This window comes from Gambusia affinis, linkage group LG10, assembly GCF_019740435.1.
Source record: "Gambusia affinis linkage group LG10, SWU_Gaff_1.0, whole genome shotgun sequence".
Taxonomy (NCBI): Eukaryota; Metazoa; Chordata; class Actinopteri; order Cyprinodontiformes; family Poeciliidae; genus Gambusia; species Gambusia affinis.
In genome coordinates this window covers 13,618,753-13,645,913 of record NC_057877.1, presented here as the reverse complement: position 1 = coordinate 13,645,913, position 27,161 = coordinate 13,618,753, and the positions used below count along the sequence as shown (strand labels likewise).

The window sequence follows — 27,161 nt, the reverse complement described above, 5'->3', positions numbered from 1 at the left end:
CTTTTCCCTTTTAAAGATATGTTTTGTGTTTAATGCATGTTTTGCTCAAGAGAAACCCCATCGCTGAGGTCATAAGTCACATTCTGACCTATATTTGAATTTGAGATAAATAGAATAAACTTATTTTAATGTAGTAACATTCTAACTTGAGTTTAAACAACTTTCCTTTACTATTATAGCTCTCACAATGAGGGCTTACATCTGCTACAGTACACAAATGTGGTAGTTGAAAGCTTGTCTTCCTACTGGATGTTCAGACCACCATATCTACAGGACAGAAAAAGGCTAAGAAGGAACGTTGTAAATGTCCAAAATGTTCATGCTTGATTGCCACAGCATCACAACACGTCTTTGAGCCAATTTGAGATTGTTAAAATCTGTTTAAATTTAGAAGCAGCATATTGTAGCACATGAACTCTAAAGCAAAACATCCAAAATATTAATGAACATTTCGTGATAACGAACATTGGAATTTAATTTTAAACATTGTGATTTAATTTCAGTGATTTTGCTCAGAGTGTGCTCAGTGTTGTCATGCTGAGAGCTAGAGTTAGCGTTGACGCCTTAAAATTCTCAAAATACACTAACCATTAAATTAAACAGGGATAAAAGTCTGATCCAGGTTATGCTTTCACTGGAATATGAGATACAATAGGGGGTTTCATACCAGGTTAGCTCTTAAAATTGCTCAGATTGCCAGGAGGGGCAACAGTTAATAAAAAGCACACTATTAGGAATATAAGGAGCTGTAAAAAAAGGTTGGGGCTCAGCTTAGTTGTCTTGTTATTGTCAGCTAAATCGACCCCCTGAAGCTAAAAACAAATCTAGCCCACTTATTTTGCCACTGTAGTGAAAATAAAGCACCTCTTTTATTTTCATTTCTTTCATTTTATTTTCATTTGTTATCTCTGTTTGTGCGCAGAGATAATTTTATTTCCTTGTATCCCGACTTCATCTTTCTCTTTGATGTCTCATCATCACTTTTACATTTTGCACAATGTCTGCTTGAAAACAGCATAGTTGTTGGTTACTTTGAACAAAATTACCCTGACATGGAAACATTGGTAATGCATAGTTTTATACAATTTCTCCACCAATATCTTTCTATCACTCTCAGATAAAATTCTCAGCTAAACAAAAACATACAAGGTTACAAACTGTCTATGTTTGTCCTAGTTATAGTAGCACCATTGCTTTTCATAGGATGTGCATTTCTTGGTTTGTGCTAATTGCATTGAGGTTTGTGTCATTGTGTCTGCAGGAGCTGCTTGTATTACCCTCTGAAACCTTATGAAACACAGACTCTTCAAGTCGGTGTCATTATTAACTTTACTTTGTTAGAAAAAGATGTCTGTGTGGGTGCATTAATCTTTGTTTCTTCTTCCTGCAGATAAATGGAAAGTAACCCCCTTGTGTGTCAGAGGATTTTTTTTTTTGTTGTCTAGACTTTAATCAGCTGATCTTTATCAGCCAGACCAATTCCCCTTTGAGTTTAGATAAAATGGGGAAAAAAAGCATACATTTATTCATTAAGCTTCCATTTCCTATTCATTTACACATCGTTTTGTAAAAACACATTTTAAAGTTAAGAAAAGCAAAGATCTTGATGGAGAAGTTGCAGTTTTATTGCACTTTTTTCCCACCCTTTCCATATAATGTGGAGTTTTCCATATATACTGGTCATTATTTTGAGGCTAGGTTGAAATCTCTTTTCTTATTTATAATTTTGCTTCCAAATATTTCTGATCTGTAAGTCAATAATAGCATTCTTAGTGTTTCTTTTCTTGCCTTCCTGCCCCGAGCAGTCATTAATGTTTGGGGTAGATATGATGTCACACTGTGTGAGAGAGCAGTCAATGTGAAACAAAAGGTTTCATAATGGAAAACAAGGACTAAATGGTTTAGAAGTTTAGATATGAAAATATATTTTATTTAAATATATTTTTAAATAAAATATACTTATTTTATTTAATATGTAATATTTAATTAACTTGCATATGGTCTTCAACTAACTAGAAAAATACCAGATATTTAACTTCTGTTCAGGCACATTTCCAGATACATTTCTATAACAATAATTTATCAGGACACTGTTGTCGATTTGAGTGATTTGTAACTTCAAAATGTTTTGTTTATTCGAAATTGAAATTTTCATAAATATATATTTAAAATAGTTTACAAAAAAAAAACTCCATGTCATCCACCACCCAAAGATTTATCTATAACAAAAAAACAAGAGACAGGAGACGTGTAAACATTGTGTATTTTTTCTAAATACACAATGTTTACACGGCAGAACTTGCAAAATTATGATAGTTTCGCACTATAAAAGTTGGAAGAAAGATTGCTGCAGAGGCCAACTATTGTTGAGTTGTGTGTCACTCCATTATCCTGTGCTGAAAATAAACAATCGCTCATAGCTAACTATAATTTCAACCTACTGAAACGGAAGAAGTAGAAAGTGAAAGAGAAAAAAAAAGAAAAGACTTTCCAACCCATTCCAAAGAATAGGTTGGGGAAAATCTCCACACCCTGATCAGATCCTGAATAAAACAGCAAAATGTTGGCTGGAGGAGAACCAGCACCTTATCCAGCAAAGACCCAAACCCAAAAGCCAAAATTTTCTTATACTTCTTTGGGCCATAAAAAAAAACTTCAGTAGAATAGTTCTGGCTAATCTGTGCCCTGAACTGAAACCACGGATTGTAGAACGCTCCAAAATTAAAAACTGAATCCAAACACTATTTTAGTTGATTCAGATTTTTTGATGTTGTCCACCTGCTGTTTTACAGAACTTAGCTGAGGAATAATCTCTGAATGGTCGTTATAGATGCCGTTTTGTTTCCCTTTTGTACACATGTAGAGATGTGGATAGCTATTAAAGCAAGAATGAAAGTATTTATATGAAAAATAGCTATCAGCCTTTTGTGTAAATGAACAGCTGTGAAAACAACACTTCCCATTACTTGCACTAATTATATCCTTTCTTGGTAGATTTGCATATTTTATCTCCCTCCTCCTCATTATAGGGAACCATGCTTCCATTTTGATGTAGTAAAAAAAAAAAAAAACATAAAAAAATACAAAAGATGGATAGATGGGAGGGTGGGGGCAGAGGATGGGAGACGGGTGCGCGCTGCCCGCCTCATATTGAGTATTTTCCAGTTGATTCTGTTGAAGCTTTCTCAACAGCGTAGCTAAATAAGCAGCAGCATGCTAATGAATGGAGAACGAGTGTGATAATTTACCAAAGAATGGAGGACTGTGAGAGATATGAGTCAGAGAGGAGGGGGGGGGGTGTTGGAGGCAACAGACTGCTGAAAATATTTATTTTCAAACAATTATTTAACACCTGTCACCCGTCTATATGCCTGATGGTTCTTTTCTGTCAAGCCTATATTCATAATACTTAAAGTAAATATTCCCTGTGTTGCAAATGTGGTAATTTCACGGACTGTACACACAGCCGGCCATGTGTTTCATGCTTTTCCATGCATAAAAGGGGGAGAGAGAGGCAGAGAGCGTTTAACTGAGAGGACACTGAAATGACAATATACTTTAGAGGCGCAGACTGTTCGTCCTCCTTCTAAAAGGACGATGTGATGGAGGCAGTAAACAGTCTGTGTGCCGGCTGTGGGCTCTGAGATTATTTCTTTGTCACCAGCAGAGCCACCAGTGTTGCTAAGCACTGCTGTGGAGAAAATCCTCCAGGAGAGGACTGATTGGATTTTTGTTCCAGGGAGCCTTTTGTGTTAGCAGCATAGGGACTAGATAATAGAGGTTGATGCCACTTGGTCTCTGTGTTACGGCTGAAGGATTGAGTTTTTTTTGGACTCTTGAATGTGTGTGTGTAGAGGTACAATGTCAGTCCTAAAAGCTACTGGATCAATATTTGCAGTCTTTTGCGTCATCTTAGTTCTGGAGCCCCTAGGATGCTAATTATCACAACATTTGGGCACTTGGCTGACAAACTTTTTTCTGTGAAGGAAAACTTAGTACAAACTTTAAGGAAAATGTGTCAATTTTCTGAAGAAAAGAAATGCTTCAGATTTGGGAAGGTTTTTTTTTTCCTTCTCTTCATAATTAGATTTGAGTATCTGCAGTTAAACACATAATCTACCTGACCTGAAGTTTTTCATTTTATGTTCCTCAATCACTATTAGATCTGTGTACATATCCTCAACTATTCAAAAGAAAATTAATAATCATCAGGATATTAATGAATCTAACTGACTTTCTGTGGGCAGCCAGGTCAGACTTTATCTTCAAGAAATTAATAGCAGACAGAAAACAACCTCCACGTCCCTTCAATCCTGGAAATTCTTCAGCACACCATGTCCTCTTGCTGTCTTGTTTGTGTCTGAATGACTTTGCACTGACCTCTGTTGGAGACAAAGGAATGATACAGATGGATATGTTTTTTTTTACTGTCCAGTTATTCCTTGTGTTTGAATTTTGGCTGTTTCTGGAAACATTTTCTACTGGACATGTTTCTGCTGCAGAGAAAAGGAGGCACAGCTGTAAAGCTTTGTGCCTCGGGCCTTGCAACTGCCGCAGCTGACATAACAATGATGCATAATACACCAAAGGAGACGCATGGCTTGTGACACACTATGCATTCAATTCATACCCTTTACACTAAAGCATATTGTGACACATTCAAGTCGAAAACCTAAGTGTGTCTCAGAGAAATTTTGAATGAAAGACCAACAAAAAGTAGTTGTTCTCAAAAGCTTCTATTAGAGGGAAAATTACTAATTACTTTATTTTTTCCTAATCAAACTTTGGACCATGTACAGTGTATTTCTTTCCTGACCCCCTCACTGTGATACCTCTAAATAATATTCAGTGCAACTAAGTTGCTTCAGAAATCAGCTAATTACTAATTAGTCCACTAGGGTGTAAATGATCTCAGGATGAATTCTGATTTTTTTCTTCAGAGAGTAGAGAGATTAGAAAGAAAGATGTGGAGGAGTTTAAATCACTGTTAGGTTAACAATTTCCCAACCAGTGAGCACCTGATTAAACTCAGGTCATTTTATCATTTCAAAATGAATATATTATGGCAATAGCTGTAAACCTACCAATAAATAAGTGTCCACCTAAACTGATAGAGCAACAGAAATCAGAAAAGTATCCAGATGCCTGCAGTAACTGGAGATATCCACAGCTCAGATGAGAAATATGTTTACAGGAGCACTATTAGTCACCCACAACTGTGTTTTATGAGAGAATTGCAAGAAGAAAGCAATTGTTGTGGAAAAAGCTAAAAAAAAAAAAAAAAAAAAAAAAAAGACAGGCTTGTACTTTCTCACATGCCATTCTGGACCCTCAGCAAAAGACATTGATCTGTTCTGATGAGTTCAAGACTAAAGTTTGTATGGGTATGGATACACTTTGCATTTGAGAAATAAGTTATCAATTCATTTAGGCTTAAGAGATTAACCAAATTTTTGGCTGGAAGATAAACTTTTAAAACAAATGTTGTGCTGTGGATTTGCTTTTCTTAGACACAGAAGTCGCAACAGATTCACTCTGTATAAGTGAATCTGTACAGGTGAATCAATCTTCACCTCCTCCAAGTCTACCGTAAGCTGCAGCAGTGATTCTGTGAAGGGATTTGAGATCAGAGACCTTGTCTGTCCTTGACTTTAGTTTGCGTGTTTGTGTGTGTGTGTGTGTTCCTGCTTGCATGGTGGTTAAATACGGGCCGTTAGTTGTCAAATCACATTGCCCCTCAGTGTGCCCCCGCCCCTTATAATCCAATCCCCCACCCAGCCTAGCCCACACAAATCTCTAATCACCCCAGTGAGAAGCAAGCTGCTGGTTGGCCCCGATTTTATCCGCTATTATCTGTCAGATGCTGCGCACCTTTGAGCTTGGCTACCCCTCTGGATGACGCGCGTTTTGTGGTCGCCGGTCCAATCCCAGCGGCTCCCTGCTGTCAGCAATGGCAACGGAAAAGAGAAGGTCTCTGGCTGCTGGCATCTCTGTCTGACAGCCTCCTTGAAGGAAGAAGTAAGAGAAAAAAGGAAAAGGTAGCAAAAAAAAACCGGCATTAAGATGAGCAGCATCCTAACACACCAAAGCTGCCCACCATACATGTGCTGCAGCTCGCCTGGCTTCCAGATAAGTGAAGATTAGAGAAGAGACGGTGGGAAAAATTCTCTCTAAAACCTGGTGGCAGGTTTGATACTTTCCAAACTTCTCGTGATTTGTTTGACATTGTTGTTGCAAACATGGAAAGGAAAAAGATGGATGTTTTTTACCACAAAGAAGCCTGTTTTTTATACAGGTTTAATGCTTGTCTGTTCCCTGTGGTCGATTGTTGACTGCATAAATAACAGTTTTGCAAGTTTTCTATCTAGTTAGCAGAGAATAACAGTCTGGTGACAGTGGTGGGATCAATACAGGTCTGTAGCAGGAGGTAAAGCGGCCCTAATGAACTGAATTGATTGGTGCTGAAATATGATCAGTATTTCTCTGGTGGTCATTATGTCCCTTATGAAGAAGATCAATGTCTCTGGGGTGAATCACTAAGTATGCACAGCATGGCAGAGGGGCTACTGCCGATGCTCTTCTAAATACATATTGAAGGATTTATTCGCCGAGTCTGTGCCTCTGTTTCAGTTAAAGGTTTGTTTTCAGGCCCTGCCGCCACAGTGCCTGGTGTGTTCGTGTGAGGCAGTGGTGTTCATTTCATGGACTATCACTTTTTAAATGGGTGGATGCTTTCTTCATGGCTGATTAGGAAATCTTGAACACCTAATTAAGAGGCATAATAAGCAAAAGTCTGGGATGCCTTTGAATAAAACTGAAAAATGGACGGTAAACAGTAGTGATGGATTCTGAAAGTGAACTCATCATCTCGAAACCAGACAAGCACGTCTTCGTGTTGCAGCAAACTCAGAGGATTCATCAGGAAAGTTTTCTCATCCTCGTCGTTAAACGATGGTTTTGTCTCACTGCTGGGTCTGTTTGCAACCTGGCTGCCTGAGTGCCCGTCATGCCAACAATCCTCACGCACCCACCTGTACCAGCATCTGTCCGGTCTGCAGACTGGAACAGGTGCTTTCTCTCCATCAGCTCTCTCACATTGCACACTTCATGCTCACTTTCAAGTACTTTTCACTGTACTCCTATGTGAGATTTTATCTTACACTTCATTTGTCTGTTTCTTGTCTCTCATGCGACGCATACAGGCGTTGTTAACTTCAGCTGCGGTTCCATCTGTCCGTCTGTCTGCGGGACCTCTTTATGATTCCAGTCGCAAGGCTGCAATGATGACGTGTGTCTAATTTCATCATCGGCATCATTACTGCTATTATCCCATGTCTCCCTTTAATGCAGGCTAATGGATGACCAATAAAGATAGATGAGCCTGGCAGTGTGGAGCTAATAGACAGGACATGATGTCTGGCTTCTGTCCTGACTCGAGCTTTTAGCCGATCAACTTCCTCACGCAGATAAGGCTGCTCAATTTTTATCTTTAGTTGCTGCTCGCATTTTAATGAATAGCTTTATCATCGGCTAATTAGCATGCCAATATTTTAGAGCAAAATAAGAGTGGATTTTTATTTTTTTATTTTTTTTGTGCATGACTAATTATTGAAACCGGAGCATTCGGGGTTTAGTAAATGAATAGCAGCTGTGAATTTAATTCACGTAATGGAGAAAAACAAACACACAACACAAAAAGAGCACACAGCATCTGACATTTTGAGTGTCTTTCATTTTGGCAGGGAATGAAATTTCCATTTGATGAAAATCTTCTAAATAACCAAATGCGGGAAGTATTAATTGCTCAAAAATTAAGCCACCCTTAACACAAGCTGTCTTAACACAGCTTGTGTGTTATAACATATTTAAACCTATGGATATTTAATGAAAAAAACATATATATATATATATATATATATATATATATATATATATATATATATATATATATATATAAATACACACACACACACACACGCACGCCCACACACACACACACACACACCTTTTGTGATTGTAATTGAATGTGTTCAGTTATAAAACTTCAACTAAATGACCACTGCTCAAAACATCCTAAATCCATCCATCGATTTTCTAGACACCCTTTGTCCCTAATGGGGTCGGGAGGGTTGCTGGTGCCTATTCCCAGCATATATTTTAACGTTCCGGGCGAGAGGCGGGGTTCACCCTGGACAGGTCGCCAGTCTGTCGCAGGGCAACACAGAAAACAGACAGGACAAACAACCATTCACACACACACTCACACCTAGGGAGAATTTAGAGAGACCAATTAACCTGACAGTCATGTTTTTGGACTGTGGGAGGAAGCCGGAGAACCCGGACAGAACCCACGCATGCACAGGGAGAACATGCAAACTCCATGCAGAAAGACCCCGGGCCGGGGATCGAACCCAGGACCTTCTTGCTGCAAGGCAACAGCTCTACCAACTGTGCCACTGTGCAGCCCACATCCTAAATTGCATAAATAAATAAGACATTTAGAGTAATTAAATCATCATTTTTGTTTTGTTTTTGAAACTCTCTTGTATATCTGACTCTTGGACCTGTTACACAGCACAGTGAACAAACATCATGAAGAAGTTGGCATTTGAAACTGGAATAATCATAACTAAATAAATGCCTGAAACCACAAAACACATATCAGAGAAAGGCAGAAAAAACCTCCATATTGTTCTGCATCAGTCGCTTTTCAATTACAGCAGCCGAAGCAGAACGAAATTGTTAGTGTCATTTATCGACTGTGGTGCCCTCTATTAGAGTAACAACTGAGAGAAATCCATCCTGTTGTAGAAACCACCTGGCTGTCTTACAATAACAAAGAGTTCATTTCTGTCAGCTGTCTTTAAGTGTGATACAAGGGACAGATGAGGAGCAGGAACCACATGAATGAACACAGGGACCAATCACATCTAACTGGGCAGGTAATCATCCTGGGAACTTTCCTCACTGAAGTTCCATTACATGGTACCCTTAGAAGACAAACTGAGAGGTAATTGGTGTCCAGATAGATTATTTTTAATTACTCCTGAGCTTGAAATGTCCTCTCTGATCACTAAATTTATTTGATTTTTTTAGAGAGGACATTTTATCAAAATTTCAGCTGGTTTTGTACATTGTACCACATCCATCCATCCATCCATTTTCTATACACCCTTCGTCCCTAATGGGGTCAGGAGGGTTGCTGGTGCCCATCCCCAGCTAACGTTCCGGGCGAGAGGTGGGTTTCACCCTGGACAGGTCGCCAGTCTGTCGCAGCATTGTACCACAATTGGTTCTAAATCATGGGGTTTCTATGCTGTTTGGAAAAGCTTGGAATTATATTTGAGCATTTTTTACATCCAGAACGAAAATTTGTTAATTAGTTAATTATAGGGTAATGTGTGTATTTCCAAAAATTATTGCTCATTCTATTATCTAAAAAATTCAAATGTGCATTTTTAAACAAATTTAAGTTTAACCCATTAATCATTAATCATTGTGCTAAAAATATGCAGACAAATGCAGTTATATACAAATAGAAAGAGTCATTTTATTTATTTTATTGCCTCAGAGTTCTTGGACATACCTGCAGTTCTGAAACAGGGTCCACTTTAGTTGGAAAACAAAACATAAAACTTTAATGACTTTCTACTATCTGTATTTCATTAAAAAAAAAATTTTAAAGTCTGGTTCTAATTTCATCCAAACTCATTAGGTATGTTTTAATTGATCTTTTTTGTCCATTATTATTTGTTTTGTGGTTAAATAATAAATTGGAAAGAACTTTTTTTTGTTCTGTGGTAATCTTCACATAATTTGAAACAGAATATAAAAATTTTATTAATTTAAATGTCAATTTTTTACAAGAGAAAGGGAAACTGTTTGTATTACAATTACAATTTGGTATTTGGAAATAAAACGTGTAAATATCAAAATCGAGGCATTTTTACTTCATGTTATAATATGGTGAGAATCTCATACCTGCCTAATATTTCTGTCCGAGAAAATAATGTCGTTTTAAAATAAATATTTGTAGGAATTCTAAAATTAGCGAACACAACAAACATGTAAAGGATTATTTCTAAGATTAAAGTTATGTCTATTACTTTTGCCTTGATCTACCCTGGTGATGTGGACCAGGCAAGAGTAGCCGAGCGCCGACACCATCCCCAACCCCCATGAGTGTATTTTTTTTTTAATACTTTGTGAGGAAAAACTGTCAACCATATCCAAAGTGTAGGACCAAAGAGAACTAAATAATGTATGCTTTTGTTAGGTTCTTTGAAGACGATATGTGCTACGCGTTACCCGTTTCAACCATCGAAGATTTCAGACCTCTGCACAGAACAGATTTTGATAATCAGAAGGTGTATCTGGTCCACAGAACTGAAGAGAATGGCTGCGCAGGCCAGCCGTGCGAAGCACAGATCCTTGCCCTTGCAGGTAAGTTACTCCTCCTTACACCCGGACGACATCGGGTTTAATGCTCGTTTTATCTGACGGAACAACTAACTATCCCGTGCGTGTGGGTAGCAGAGCTGTCAAAGCGAGTGTTTTCGGTGGATCCGTCAGGACGTGATCAGCTGGAATCTGACAGCAACAACAACGTCCTCCGCTCTAGCTAGTAAGGCATGCTAGTAATGTTTGCTAACTTCAGGAGGCTGTCATAGCTTGTCGGTGCTTTGCAGGTTTTTATTCGTGTAGCCCTTCATTCTGTTGTTAATCTGTTCTTCTTCTGTAAATGATAATTAGTGGTTTATATGGGTATTATTCAACGCCGTCTAGCCAAAGCAATTGTTTACACCAGGAAGCTAACCCCGCTAGCTTACGTTAGCATGCTAACTACGAGACGCTGAATGAAAGCGGACATGGTATTATCACCATATTATGAACGCATTCTTTCATCTGTCATTTTATGAGAGCTCCCGTGTGGATTTGTGACAGCCCGAAAGCTTTTGTGATGCGGTTAGCCTGTTAGCTGCTGTGGCTTTGTGCTACAGAGTTTGCGGTGCTGCAGTCATTTCCGTGTGACACGTCTATCCATCAGTCAGCCTGACAAAGTCCCGTCCGTTTGGAAACATAATGATAATGTGAGAGCAGTACAAGCGGAACGTTATCCTGCTCTAGTAAAAATAATATTTACGCACAGTCGTTTTTCTTTTGTAATAGAAGTTTAGCTGCGTCCTTAATTCTGAAATTGAACTGCATGGGCTGCGAGATGAGGACAATGTCAAAGCTCATACCGCAGTCCACCGAAAAGCTTCCCCTCTATACTGCTGAAGTTAGTTTTGTGAGGTCAAAATAAGGGGCAAAGCAACGTTGGGGTTGTTCTTTTTGATAGACTGCTTTCAACTTTCATTACAAATGCATGCAACTTTTCTAAACGACTTTGCAGATACAGTAGAAGAATTTGAAGACAGTATAATCCAAAAAAAGATGAAAATTCCCAAGATGTCCATCAGGAATTCAGGAAAGTCTATCGAGAACAATTTCGGAGAAGAGAGATTACCACTGAGGCATAAAAAGGTAGGCTGAACCTGTGTAAACTGGCTGATTTGTGTTGCATCAGATGTTTTTGTAGATGAATAATTTATGTATTTAAACCAGGTCATATATTAGAAACAAGAGCATAGTTTTTTCCTTATTATGCACTTCCAGTATAAACCTATAAGTCTTAAAACATTAAGATAATAAAATATGAGATCTATTAGTCAGATTATAGTTAATTACCACTCTTTACTTCCCCTAATCAGTTTTAAGTCATGGCTGATGTTTACATATTTGACATTGCCATGTATAATTGTCTTGCTTTTCTTCCATTTGTCTTTTGATGTTTAATATTACATTTCCATAAACTTGGCTGACATCCAAAATCCCCTACGCTATTTTTACCATATGCTGGATTAACACAAATTCAGCACTCTGGACAGCTGCCCTTTCACCGGCAAATCCGCTGAGCGGCTCATCACAGAACTCTGTGACTCCTCTCTTCTGGTCCTACTGAGATCTGCAGTCAAAACAAACAGATTGCAGGCTCTTCTATGTCTCTATATAGACTGATGTGGATTTATCATTTTTCCTATACGTCCTATGTTGAAAATTACTTAATTTCACAAAAGTATTTTATGTTTCTAGGCCTGACCACATTAGATATTGAGAGTAGAAAATGCAATATATGTTTTTCTATCGGCTAAGATTTTTTTTAAAGAAATTTTATAATTCTGTCAATTTTATGGGATTTTGGAAAAGTGGAAGTTCACAACAAATGTCATCTCGAGGCACTTTATAAAAAAAAAATTCTCTTGTTACCTACTGGACTTTTTGAGGAAGCTAAGATCCTTTAAGGTTTGCAGCAAGATGCTGCATATCTTCTGTAAGTCTGTTGTTGAGAGCATCATCTCTTCTGCCGTCATCTGTTGAGGCAGAAGCTTCAGAGCCAAGGACCTAAAAGGCTCAACAACTTGATCAAGAAGGCTGGTTCTGTTCTGGTTCTGTTCTCAGCATGACTCTGGAACCTCTGGAGATGATGACGCAACAAAGGATTTTACATAAAATCAAGAAAAGTATGGACAACCCTCTTTATGAGACTGTCTTAGAAAAACAGAGTAGAGCTTGTAAAAGAATATTTTAGTAATTGAGTACTCTATGGTTAATTTTTATGATTAATCAAGTAATTGTCTCTCTCTGCGCTAAATAATAAAACATAATTTCACGAAGCTTCGAGGTATATAAATTTTCCTTGAGGAATTTCAGTAATAAACACCTGATATGTAGCTGAGTGAGTAGGATGCCAAAGCACAGGGAGATCAGTGGGGACAAAATGGTGATGGAAAACAGAGGAAGGAGAAAAATCTGGATAATCAAAGCAAAATACAAAACAAATATATTGCGGAGTCAGGATTTCCGAAAATCATCCATCTCTAGTATAACTCAGTTCTTAAATCGGACATGACCTGTTTGTGGTGTTAGGATTGGACTTGTGTCATTACAGTTTCATATCTATCTTGCTCAGTTTGCTATTGGTCGCAGTTGAAATGTCCTGTATCTGTCCCATACCGTTTCTGACCTGCTATTTCGTGTAGGCCCTTTCTCAAGACCATGGAAAGCCCCTCTCTAACTCCTCCAAGAGCCTCGCCGCAGTAGTGGCTCGCCTGGAAAGAAATGCTGCCAACTCCTACATGGAAGGTGAGGAGGACTTGGATGAGGACCGGTTGGCTGAGGAGGGAGAGGACGCAGATGATGAAGAGGAAGAAATGGAGGCAGAGCACCGGCAACATCATCATCATCACCATCATCATCATCACCAGCAGCAGCAACATTTGGAGGTGGACACGCATTGTGTGTCGGAGGTAGTGGCGGCAGTCGTTCCGAGGGTTCTGTACGAGGAGCTGGTTCACAGCTACAGGCAGCAGGAGGAGGAGATGAGGAGACTGCAGCAGGAGCTGGAGAGAACCCGCAGGCAGCTGGTGCAGCAGGCCAAGAAGCTGAAGGAATACGGCAGCTTGCTGACAGAAGTCAAAGAACTGAGGGACTTCAACAGGAGGCTGCAGGATGTGCTCCTCATGAGACTGGGCAGCGGTGAGAAAACAAGAGCATGCACTCAAGACACACAGCCGTCCACAACATGTGGTACTCTGATGATTTATGTTTTTGTCAGAAAAGTTAACGCAGCTATTATCGGAAGTTTTTGTCAAACTCACACGAACACATTCTTAGTTTGTGTTGAGAAGCTAATTCTGACTTTTAAGGCAGATGATGGATGTGTGTGCAGTTTGGTTTGTTCTGCAGGAAGGTACTGGCAGCCTGATAACAGGTTTTCAGCATGATTTAAATTAAAACAATTAATTTAATTTAAGAATTAAAAATAAATGCATTCGATAGCACAAAGAGAAGAACATTAACAAGTTGCTTATGGAGGACCAGAAGGAAAAGTACCTGAAAAGAAAATAATGCTGTCTGCATGTCAGAATAGAAGTTCTTTATATCCCCAAAATGAATGGATTTTGGATTCTATTTTGATAAACATTTGCTTATTGTTAGTCTAGCAATAAGTTATTTTCTGATTGGATAGAAGATGGACATCTCTGAAAAATAAGATGATGTACCTGGGGTATCATTGTGGAAAGAATAAGTTACTTTCCAACATAAAATCCCATGTAAAAAATTATTCATACTCTTTGCAATAATCACTGGAAAAGCCTTTATTAGCCACTACATTAATTGAATGCCCTAATTACTGACCAGCTTTTTGCAGGTCTCCATTATTATCTTTGACCATTAATATTTTTCAATGAGCTCCAAGTCTCTAATCTTTAGCGCCTTTCACATTTTCCTTATTGGAATCGTTAATATTTTTTTCTCAGCTAACAGTTTCTTCACCATTTAAGCTTTGTGTTTTGGGTCACTGTTATGATGAAACATCCACTGGTCCCCAAGACAAAGCTTCTTTGCAGACTAGTTGATGATGTTGATGTCGTCTTCCTTTTTATGACATTTTACTTTGCTTAGATTCCCATTAGCTGAAAAACACTCAACGTTCTGTGTTCCCGCCACCGAGCTTGTTTCTTGGGTTTGATTGCTTCAAGGCTGCATTATCTTACACAGACAATAATCTTTTTGCTTCATCTGACTATAAAAAAAGGCCCAGCAGAATTTTGTGTTGCTCACTCAGAGAACCAGGTTCCTCTTTGGTTTGTCTCTATGGAGTCCATCAGTATCTGCTTGGTGTCTGTTCTGAGATGTTGCCTCTGGTTTGGCCCACATCCTGAATGCCTGTGACGGTGAATTTTTTACCCTGTGGCCATTGCACATACACAGTCCTTTGAGTTGTGAGCAGCCACAGGTCCTCACTGAGCCACAGCAGAGAAATGATGTTTGAAGAAAACAGCTGTTCCTAAAATGCCGTGTAATTACTGAGCTTTAGAACAACAAAGACTATTCAGAGTTGCATAGAACATTTTCACACACACTCACAATGTGAAGTACTTATGAATACTTTCAGCCATGCTCTTTCTTTTTTTTTTTTTTTTTTTACAAAAAATATAAGTCAAATTTATAAATTAATTCTTACTGTAATTTACTGCATATTGTAATATTACATTTGAACGAACAACTACGTTATTCACAGTCAGAAAGAAAACATGTTGGTCAAGTTCAGATTACGTTAAATCTAAATCTGGCCGAGGTTTGAAAAATTAGTTTTAGCTGTAAGTATTTTTCTTCAAAACTACTTCAGGTTGTCGAAGAGTCTGCTTTAACCGTGACAAACAGCACGTGAAGACACGGAAAGAAAGAACTGGCTACTGAGAAATTATTGAAAAGCAGCGCTCGTCCATTTAAAATACGTTACAAAAAACATTATTAATTTGTATTTTGTTTTATTTGTTACAAAACATTCATCAAGAATCCCGAGGTGTCAAGCTGAGACTTCAATGAGTTGATTCTCTTAGGTTTGAATATTTGTTATTCACCTGTGCAGGACATTTAGTTGAGTGAAAAACTAACTTAAAAAAATAGATGTTTCAAATAGATTTTATTTGTTTCAATTATCACAAGCCTGTACAGGGCCCTTCTTTATGTTTTAAGTGAAATATTTATGTAAGATAAGACTTGCACCAAAAGATTTTAAAATGTACTTGGAGTAGAGATATTAGTAGTGTCATAAAGCAGTGTGCAAAGCTGAGCTGGTGTTTAGATTAGACTCCCTGCATATGCAAACAGAAGCTGGTTGGACCATCTAATGGTTCGGCTACAGATTAGAGCACCCTGGGAGTCTGTCAGTCTGGGAATAAAGTGCATCATTGACTGATATTAAAACTCATCAGCTGCACTGGAGCTTAGCGTGGCCTGCTACCAGCACAGCTTAGCTACTATGTCAGACCACAGGGTAAACCAGAACAAAAACAGGAAACAAACAAACGAGCTGCTCCAGCTGTACCAAAACGTCTTTCCTTATATGTTTATATTCACATTTACTAACCATCAGGAAATGGCGTATGGCTGGAAATGAAGACCCAGAATATGAAGACTCTGTGGTGTTGAATGTCACCTTTGTCTCCTAGAGCCTATGCACGACAATGGCACTCAGACAATCAAGGCTGAAGTGGTCGAACCAATAGTTGAGGCCCAGGAGACGTGCAGGGAAGAAGCTAACACAAGTTCAAGCTATTCGCCCTCACCCAGAACGGTGTACACCTGCAACGATGGGAAGGTGAGTCCGACTGGGCCAAAAGTTTATTTCAGCACTTTATTCGTTAGCTTGGTGTCACCCGTAAAGATTAATTTTTTCATCTAATCATAAATTAAACTAATTTTGCACAAGGAATTAGAATGTTCTGTGTAAAACGTCTAGTTTTTAGTTGCCTGCTCTTCTGTCCCCTACATTCATAATTTGGAACTAGGAAGACGACGTAGAAGCAGTGACATGTTCTTTAGTGAGATAATTAAACCCATCTGAATAAGAATATACTTGCATAAATTATTTATTTAATTTATCGTTTAGCAAATATGTATTAAGAAATATTCTATCCATAGAATATTTCATATTTGTGATTTAGTGTAAATTTATGAGCGTGCTATTCATGAATTTAACCAATCAAAGCCAGAGGCTGAAGCTGATACGGCTCTAGTGAAGCTACTTGATGTGAAGTGGATTTACTCTGCTGATATGCATTTAGGTGTTATGTGGAACCCTGCAGAAAAATATCAATAAGATTACTTAAGAAATACTGAATTAATAGGATTATTCAGAATTTAATTAGATTTAGATGTAATTAGCATATATTTTATTAACTGTGAATAAATTCTTTTTTTAGGTTGATTTATTTAGTTATAGTTTACATTCGGATAATTTTGGCACTCTAAAAGTCTGACTTCAGTGAAGCCGTGGTGTGTTTGCTGCAAAAGTTGAACATGACTCTAACTACCCCTAATAACTTTCCCTTCTTGATTTGGTATTCTTGGCCATTTGCTTGTGCGTGACCGTGGAAAGTGGGCTGATTTCTGTAGGAAACGCTGCATTCCCTGTTAACAACCACAAACTGTGCAACATGCTGTCGTCGCTGATCAGTCCTTTCCCCTTTGCTGCCCTGTCCTAGCAGGTAAACAAGGTTGAGAAGATTATTATTGTTCCTGCAAGCCCAGCCAGCATCATCAGTGTTTATTAGCCTGTTAGGGTTCTTTACTTCCCCCACTGCTGTAACTCAACCAGCCGCCCTGTCTCTGATGATGGGAGGGGAAGAACGAGGGGGGCACTACAAGCTCTTGGGTCCGTGGCCACTTCAAGCGTGAAGAACACTTGCAAATTAGAACGCTCCTACATCAGGGAACCCATATTAATTATTTGCACGAGAAGACTTTAAAGTGACTGACAGGTTAGACCTAGTGAGAGTGCAAAGGGAGGTTTGGAAAGGAAAGGAGGAGGGATAGATGGTGAGAAAGAGATAAACAAGAGCAACAGGGCTGGGAGGATGAAAACAGGGTTGTCTAACTTAAGGCCAGTAAAAAGCTTGTCTGCTGGCTTGCAGCCTAAAGCACATTAGCCTCAGAGGGAAAAGCTTTTTGGACTCTGGCCTAAAGACTTTACAGTGATAAGAGAATAGAGAAGGAAAACAGACACACATTTGCCCCCTGCTGCTTTAGCTCACCTTTAAGACCAAGTCAGTCCCCCTGGCCTGGCAATCAGCTTTCCCTGTTTTGCAGTGATTTATTCAATGTTCACTCACACTGTGTGGAGAGCGACAGGCTAAGTGATATTGTAGGTAATCAAAGCTGCGACCCGAGTTTGTTTACTTTATAGCAGGTGAAATTGGCCTCCCTTTAAAACAGTCTGGTCTAAGTGGATACATTACCTACAGCAACTTCAGTGCTGCACAGATCAAGTAGCAGAACTCCTAAAACATTTAGTATTTACTTCATGTTGTTGTTCACTGTTTTTAATTCAAGTTCTATGTGGGCTTCAAATTATTGGTAGTGCAATCGTAAAGGTTTTGATTCACTGTTTGGTTTAATCCGCACATTATTGCATGCACATAACAATGAGATGATAAATTTAAAGTCATTTTGACAAAGAAATAATGCTAAAAGTTTGTTTCTACATTAAACAGAAGTAGCAGTTGTACCCGACTGTGTGTCAGAATGACAACAATGTTCAAACATCACTGTTTTTCATTTAGTTCTTTATTTCTGTTTCAGCTCGATTAATTGTTTCTAGGGCTGAAACAATTAATCGGATTATGATGAATCAGTTATTGAAATAATTGTCAATAAATTTAGTAATAGATGAATCGTTAACTGGAGTACATAGACTCAAAAAGGGCCATTTGCTAAAAAGCAACATTCAGAGCATAAAATAAGCCATAACAGGGCAAAAATATATATACATTTAATTTAAAGACACATTTGTCTGTAAATATGTTTTACCCAAAACTCCTCAGGTGGGAAAGTTTTAGCTTCACTAGGCTCATGAATACTGTTAACTCATTTTAGGCAATAAAATGTTTATTTTCCTATTTAAAAAAGGAATTGAATTGTTTAAGACAGACTAAGAGCTCGCAGGAACTTCAGCACTTTAAAACAAAGTCTGTAAGAAGCTGCTATAGGCTGCCTGTCTGACCTATTTGGGGCTTCGGTCTAAAGTGACTATGGTTTTTGTTATGATAAGAAAATATCCTTGAGACTGGCTGCAATAAATAAAACAAACAAAAAATAATAATATAATAAAATAATTTTTAAAAAGTTGTGTTTAGAATATTTGGTTTTAAATTTGGCAACCATATAAAAGATGAAATGCATGTTTTACTAGTTTAAATGTGTCTCTACGTAGGTTGGACTTATTGTTTACAAGTCCCCCAGAGTTTTAACCAAACTATTACTCTTTAAAACCATAACTAGCCTTCGATACGAGAGGCATTTTGTAAAATAAATCAAGTTGCCGATACTCTGGAAGCTCGACTGTATTACAGTAGATTTATTTGAAGCCGGCGTTTCAACATCAGCTCAGACGCTGCTCTCCAGGATTCTTCAGGGCTGATTTCTCTTAGAGGGATTAGTGCCACTCGAAGAATTACAAACGAGTGTTGGGCCAACAACAGGACAACACACTTATCATCGCTGCTTCACTGGTCCATCTTGTTTAATGCTGTAACCTGAGCTGATACCAAAGCCTTATAGATTTTAAATTGGTCACACATCCAGCCTTCAAGTTTCTCAGTGTGAAGAAATACTTTTTTAAAAAACATATGGGATCTGTCAATGGCTGTTGCAGCATTTTCTTTTTATTTTAAAGAAAGGTTAAAATCATTACTAGACTGAAGTGAGGGGAAAAAGATCAAGTGACATCCTTATAGGAACTGTAATGTTGGGGTCACATGGCTTTCTGCTGCAAATAGGCATAATGACCTGTGTTGCCATAACGATCGTTGGCATAAAGCAGCTTCAAGTATTCAAACCACTTAAACTGTTGGACATTTATTCATGTCATAACTCGGCACCAACATTTTTATGATAGGATTATGATAAATTGTAGGTTGTTATGAAATAAAAGTAAACTGATACAAGGTTTACAAAACGTTTTTCAAACAAAAATTATTCAGGCTCTCCGGGTCAATGCTTTGCATAACCAAGTTTTTATCTTGAAGAAAAGCTGGTGCAAATCTTTATGGAAAATTTAACGCTCAGACGGTCAGATTGTAGGCAGCTGCAAACAGATTTGTAAACTGGTGTAGGTTTGGAGTTTGACACTGACGCATACTTGACACCATCTTCTTGTAGATTTGGTGTACGATATTTGTGGTAGTTGTTTGCCCCGGTCTCCATTCTTTTCCAGCCTCTAACACGTTTTCTTCCAGAATTGCTCTGTATTTAATACCATCCATTTTTCCGTCAACTCTGACTAGCCTTCATGTCCCTGCTAAAGAAAAATAGCAGGGACATGCTATTTTGCATCCATAGCAAAATAGCATGCTGCCACCACCTTAGTTCATGAGAATCAAAGATTTATGATTTTACAACTTAGCTCTGTTTAAAATTCCTCCATAAATGTATGAATACTTTGCTTGAAACTTTAAAAAGTACATCATAATTGTGTGTTTGCTTTTTTTTAATTTTCCCATTCACCCAAAAACAAACCCAACCTGACTGTACTTGCTTCTGCTATATGTTGTCTGCAGGTACATCTTGGGGGTGGGATTTGGGTGGAGGAAGAGAAATGGCACCAGCTTCAGAGGACCCAGGGAGATTCAAAGTTCACAAAGAACCTCGCTGTGATGATTTGGGGCACTGAAACCCTCAAAAACCGTAGTGTCACGGGTGTGGCCACCAAAAAGAAGAAAGACGCCCTGCCCAAACCTCCACTGTCACCCAGCAAGCTGAAAATAGTCAGAGGTAAGCTCAGTTAAAGTCTTAACTTTACATTTTTTTAAAGTAAATAGATGAGTGCATGTTTAGCAGACATCAAAAGTAAGATGAGCGTCTTCTCATCGGATGCACGCACCCCCTTGTCTCGCTCTTTCCCCAGAGTGTCTCTACGACAGAGTGTCTCAAGAAACGGCCGACAGCGCTGAGATCACGCAGAGATTGTCCAAAGTGAACAAATATATCTGTGAAAAGATAATGGACATCAACAAGTCCATCAAGAACGAGGAGCGACGGGAGTCCAAGCTGCTAATCAGACAGACAGTCAAGATGGAGAACTTCACCTACGATGGCATATAGTGATCTACTCTCACGTCAGCGCCTTCTGCCCCGCGTGGCCCGCAGGATGTTTAGGGGACTTGCTATGGGAGGGTTGGGGACTGCTGTCACTGTTCCAGAAGCTGTCATATTTCTTTCACACAGGTCCTATCCCACCTCTGTATAGGTCGAGCGTCATGTTTATCATTTCTTTTTTTTTGGCTGCCAGGCAGCTTTACCCACCAGCACATGAAATAGTTTGACATGAGCTGGAGTGAGTGTGTTGTTTTATAAGCTTTACCATTGGTATGGAGGCGTGTGCATATGTGTCGAGAGAGCGAGATTAGATGTGATAGTTAATTTATTGTTCTGTGTCAGAACATCATTTCGAGTCCTGGAACTTTTAAAAAGTAAGAGATTATTCCTGTAGGTAGAGTCTTCTGATGCTGTCTAATTGACGATGCTAGCTAACGCCGGGTCTTATACTGTCGGGGATTGGAGTGTCGGTACTAAATGCAAAGAATGGGACGTCAGGGTCTCGAATGCACAAGTCTTAATTAGTAACAGCCATATGACGGTTTGCTCCAAGAGATTACCTTAGAATGTGTGCTGTCTCTTAACTCCTTTAACACATCTGCTTATGAGAAGAGGGCTTAGAGAGGGTTGTTGGAAAGAATGACTCCAATTTATGAGTCAGTAAAGCTACCTTTGATTTTTTGATTTTTTTTTTTTTTTTACCTTTCATGTTAACACATACAATTAACGTATGAGGACATGAACTGAAATATATATATATGTATGACATATATTTAAGAGATGCACCAATCAGACTTTTCCCTCAGCCAATTCCGATTTTTGTTTACCTGTTTTTCAAAACATTGTTGAGAAAACATCAAGCTGCAGGTTTTTTTTTTTTAATCCAACTAAAAATGTAAGGTTTTTTCCACTTAAGCTCAGAGGTATAGTCCCCTACTCTTTGTATGATTTTAAATAAATTCAAACTGAGTCAAAGAAGCTGATGTTGGGGTGATGAGTTTATAGACCAAAATAGTAGTAAGAGTTCTTAGTTTGGACTTGATGAACAAGCAAAAAATCAGATTTTTTTTGTATCTGACTGTGGGATTAAATAAAAGGTAGTCAATTCTGATTCTTCACTTATTAATTGGTGCATCTCTAATATTTCTGCGTCAGTCTTAGTCATTTGAATAAACTTGAGTCTAGAGTTGTTGCGGTACAGGCATGTTGATGCCTTGAAAGGCCTTAAATGGATTCGGCAATCTCCAGGGACATATATGTCTCTGGGTTTTTTTATTTTTTTATTTTAACAGTAAGCTGTGATTGTAAATGTTTTGTAAGCTGAAGTGATGAAGCTTCACCTGCACTTTGCTGTGAGAATGTAAGAGTTGACCAGGTACTATTATTATGTGTGGTTTGCACCGTTCGATTGAGGTGAACCGGACTAGCGGCCAGGTGAAAATCAGAGCACAGCTCTGCGCAGTCCAGGTCATCTTGTTGTGAAAGCTGTGGGTAAAGCTGTCTGCGGCACTATTTTTGCTTTTCTTTCTTTCTTTTTTTGTAAGGTTGTCTGGCCCTGCTGAATCCCATCCTAACCCTCTCTTCTTTTTAGTCACAGCACTGGGGAAAATAGTAAGGTTGCTCCAGTGACAATTTCCTCTGAGCTATGCCATCAAAAGTTTTAAAATGTTCTTTTATTGTGTATGTTTATATATATATATATATAGGATTTTTCTCTCCTGTTATATTGTTTTGATCTGAAGCGGTTTGTGTGGCTGTCTGCAGGCTGGAACTAAATGCTGCAGATTGAAATCTCAACTGTGACTTAGCTGTGGCTAACTGTGAATCTGCTGCAGAGCTGCCCATCAAACCTTTTTCCTCTTCACACTCGTAATTCCTGGATGTCTCTCACTTTATTTCTTTCTCTCCTTTTTTTTTGTTTGTTTGTCTTGGTTTGTGTCATATCACAACTTCATATCAGCCTTTCGTTAAGCTACTTTATGTTCCAAAGAGCATAGAAACAGATGCATATGTTTGACACCAAAGTTGGTGACATATTTTGGTTAGTCGTATTACAGTTTAACGGTTCTGATCATATTTGATGCAGTGTTTTTCATATTGTATTTCTTATCCATCTGTTTCCTGTTTTTTGGGTTGTTTTTTTTTTACTTTGTTGTTTTTATATGAATCATTGGCTTTAAGCTAGTTGTTGTATCCAAATGTTGATCAGCTGAGTCTACCAACGGAAAACAAATCCTCCTCATTCATAGCCAAAGTTATTCCATAGGAACAAGAGAGAGTACGGGTTTATTTACCAAGTCAGAGCCTGTAGATTAGGTCAACATTGTGATATTTGGTAAACCTCACTTTAAATCAGTGAAAATCTCTATTCTTAAACTGTTGGGATCTTAAATATCAAGATGCAGTAATTATCAGCTCATATCTTTTACATTGAATGCACTTTAAATTGTACTGCGATTTCTTCAATTTTAAACAATTGTTTGTCATGATAGTTTTACGTTTGGGCCTGACTGTCATTTTTATTCTCATGAAGCACCTTATGACATTTTGGTTTCTATTTCTTATCATTAAAACAAATTTGAATTTTTGGAATGACTCTGACAAGCTAACACCCCATAATAAGCTTGGTAAGTTCAACATTTAGCTGTAAGGTTTATTAGATCTGCAGATTCATATCAAATTGACGTTGAAACTGGAATCAGCTACTCCATTATTTCCTCCTGGATATTAAGCCGCGACCTTAGCAGACTGGCAAACAATAAATAAGTTAGTTTAAAACAGCAATGTCCAGTTTAAAGACCTTTGAAATGTTTAAAATGACTGGAAATTGTGCTTTAGCTTAACACATCTCCATGCTGTTCACGTGTACAAATATGACTTATATAGAGTTTCAATGGAGTATTTTTTACTATTGAGTTGTAACTGTGAGAACTGAATGATGAAGCTGATAAAAGTTGTATGCAGACTGCGGAATCAGCTGGGTTTGCACAAAAAAATGGCCCATGCAAAAGTATTGGGCCTTAGTGAATAACAAAGTCACGCAATGGTGACACTTGTCTGTTTTTTTTTTTTTTTGTTTTTTTGTAAACCAGAGTCCCCTTTTTTTGTTTGTTTATTCTATGTACAAAGTACGATAAGGTTCAAATGTTGGAGAGTGTATTGAAAATACTTGCAATTTAAAAGGAAAAAAAAAAAGCTTTCTGCTGTGCAAAGCCACCTTACTGAAATTCAGATGCGTTGTTGTGTACTGTGTTTGTGTTTCTTTGTTGTCCGATGCCAAAAGAGGGCGTGGTTGTAACGATGCTTAAAGAGAGCATTTATAGAGCTATTACATCATCGTTTTGAAAGGCTGGTTTCCTGGAGAGAGATTAAAACCTATAATCCCTTAACTAAAACCATCTTCAGTGGATGAAAGCTGTACCATCGCAGATTTAGCCTAATCTGCGATGACACGGCCAATCTGACAATAGAGTACCAGAAGTTTTGGCAGCCGACTCGTAACGTATTGTGCATATTACACAACCTGGAATAGAGAGTCATGGATGTTTTAGGCTAGTTTGACTCTGTAACACAGCACACCACCATAACAGTAGTTTTAGGAAGGAAACCTGCTGGACATGATCCTCTTCTTGTGCCACTTCTTGTTCCTTACTCACCTGCTTTATGGCTTATGCTGTGAATACCTGTCAGAAGCTTCTCAAAACGATGGAGCTTTGTTTTACTTTTTCGTAGTTCGATTGAGGAAAGAGTGATCCGAGTTTTTAAGCTTCACTCTGTTGAGCAAGATGGATGTCTTGCAGTTTGCAGAGCCATACTGTTAACCAGACATATTACTGTTTGAGCCTCAGATACAATATAAACAAAAAAATACAAAGATATACATTGTTAAGCATATATTTTTCTTAAAAGTATCAGTAACTTTGTATACGATTCACAAACCGGTTCTACTTCATCCAACTTCACCGTCCTACCTCATTGTTACTCTGGTGTTTGTCAGTAAATGTAAACTATATGTGTGTATATTATATATAAAAAAAGGAAATCTATAGGAAAAGGTATAGCTGGTTGCTCTTAACATGTACAGCATATAAAACACCTCAATACACAAATATCATTCTTAAGCAAAATCCGTTTTCTTATCTGCTTAAAGATGCTGCTGTAAAGGGGGTTTCTGTGTGAGGGGGTTGTCTCTGAATATATATATGGATATATATCTTTGCTCTTTGCTATGTTGTGCAGTTGATCGATGGTTGTGTTCTGTCTCTGTACTGCAATCTGAGATTTTTACTGGTTGACGGTGCTACCAGCAAACAGTTTGAGAAAAACAAAAACTGATCTACCGGACCTCAAATGGTGCTGTTTTTCTATGTTTTTAATCGTCATACGGCTCTGTGTTATTCAGGTGTGTTAACCGCCGCTATCCCCTCAACTAATCAAAATCCTAAAGCCAAAATGTTTTTCGCAAGGCTGGTAACCCTGCTATTACTGTATCAAAAATATATGCTATCCATCCAAATATTGTAGATAGTAGTAATATTCTCAGTTTCAGAAGTACCTCAGAAGTTGTGGATTTTAAGTGGGTGCATCTGCTTCTGTTAATTTCCTTTTTGTTGCAGTGTGTTTTTTTTTGTTTGTTTGTTTGTTTTCAGAAATATGCATTTTTACTGGCTAGATCAGGTTATCTTCATAGATGGTACATGGTTACGGGAGCAGTGTGAGTTACAGTAGCAAAGGCCCTCGACAAAACCATATTCCATTTGGGTCAACCTTGCATTGTATATCAGGGTCCATTTGTATTCAAGGTTTTTATCACACCCATATGAGCAGAAATTAGGAATGTGTAAAGAAAAACATAAATGGGGCTTTATCACACTTGTTTTGTTTACTTTGTCAGTCATAACGGTTGGTTTTTTTGTGGGGTATTTTTTGCTTCACTTTCTCTGTATTTCTCTGTGTATCTTTGTAAATGCTTTCCTTCAGTTTTATATCTCTGGATTTTCTCTTCGCAGAAAGTGCTTTACATCCTCTTATTTCCTGTCCCCTGACCCGCTGCGCTTCAGTGTTTGTTTTCCGCGCCAAAGTGTTTGAGACACGTTAGTACACGTTTCGTTTCTGTCTACTTAAACTGAACTTTGTCATACTGACGCCTCTCTACTGTGAGTAATGTGTGTTCTTAGACACAGCAGCTGGTTTTCAAGGAAGCACTTTTAAGCCATTCTTTGGACTGTTCTATAACGGTTAGCAGTGAGCTTTCCTCCGGCCTATGGGGGGAGTTGAGCCCAGAGAATTGTGTTTGTAGTTCCTATGCAGGTGTAGAATAACCAACCTGGTACCACATCACTGTTGGGATGGAGGGCCAACCCCCGAGGTAAAGAGCAGGAGAGAAGTGAATGTGTCTGCACAGCCTTGAGATTGAGTGATATAGGACAATGGCGATATGACAAATCTGTGCTGAACTATTATTATGTTTAAGCTCTTTAATTTGAATTAAACTGAGCTATACAGGGCTGCTTGGTATACCTATCTGTAGAATTTAATGCATTGCAGTTATAGTTGGGGAAAGACAGGGTTTCTACTTTATGGAGTATTTATTGTTGGTATAATAATGTGAAAAAAAAAATCTCAAAACTCTTACAGTAAACACTTCCTCTACCCTATTGTAGCCTCCCAGTGGCAAACCACATTTACAGAAAAACTTATAAATATAAACGATAGAGTGTACATGTCTTCGCTAAACCGGCCACACCTCTGCTATGCGAGCAACTCTTTGACGCTTAGCATCCTGTTCTGTGTTTTTTCTCTTGCTGCATTCAGGAACACCCGTTTAAATGTATAGATAAACAGAAATAAATCAAGACTTTTATTCTATCAGCACAAACCTCTGGTCTTGCTTTTTGTGTGTCATTTCCTGCCACAGAGTTTAGGCTTGTTATGCTGTTGTTCTGTTAACTGTACAATTATTTAGTTCAAAAAGTTAGTTTGTTTCTAAAGTTAATTTTATTCCTTTTCATTCCTGCTTTGTTCTACTGCAAGCGCAATACAGGCAACAATTAATCATAGGGCCAACACATAAAACATTGTCCGCTGAGGTTTTATAACCTCACATGCATCGTTTTTCAGAAGCCAGAAATTAAATACCTTGCAATTGTATTCATACTCTTTTATCTTTTCCACATTTTGTGACATTACAACCATAAATTAAAGTATTTTATTGGGAGGTTGTGCAATACAAGACAAAATTGTAGATAAATGTCAAGTGGAAGGAAAAATATGTGGTTTCACAGATGAAAAATTCTGTCATGCATTTGTGTTTAACCAGTTTTTGAAAAAAAAGCCAGTGTTAAGAACTGCTTTCAGAAGCAATTTAATTGGTAAGTATAACCTGCCTTTTAGTAATAATTTTATGAATAAAACTGTTCTGGGAGGTTTTTTTTTTTTTTTTAGAAAAGACTTAC

General features: G+C 38.2%; 2 protein-coding genes across 5 annotated transcripts in view; both read left to right on the top strand.

Moving 5' to 3' along the window:
- The window catches only part of bend5 (BEN domain containing 5), a 68,467-nt gene extending 41,711 nt beyond the window's left edge, over positions 1-26,756 (top strand). Inside the window, exons 3-8 of one of the 3 annotated variants that reach the window (XM_044130244.1) lie at positions 10,277-10,443; positions 11,396-11,526; positions 13,083-13,578; positions 16,062-16,210; positions 20,169-20,382; positions 20,516-26,756. In XM_044130244.1, coding sequence (XP_043986179.1) covers positions 10,293-10,443; positions 11,396-11,526; positions 13,083-13,578; positions 16,062-16,210; positions 20,169-20,382; positions 20,516-20,712 — 1,338 coding nt within the window. In that variant the 5' untranslated portion in view covers positions 10,277-10,292 and the 3' untranslated portion in view covers positions 20,713-26,756. Of the gene's footprint in view, positions 1-10,160; positions 10,444-10,546; positions 10,625-11,395; positions 11,527-13,082; positions 13,579-16,061; positions 16,211-20,168; positions 20,383-20,515 lie in introns of those variants that run through there. The other 2 variants (XM_044130243.1, XM_044130245.1) reach the window with 2 other exon arrangements.
- The window catches only part of agbl4 (AGBL carboxypeptidase 4), a 442,148-nt gene that overhangs the window by 346,501 nt on the left and 68,486 nt on the right, over positions 1-27,161 (top strand). The window lies entirely within an intron of this gene.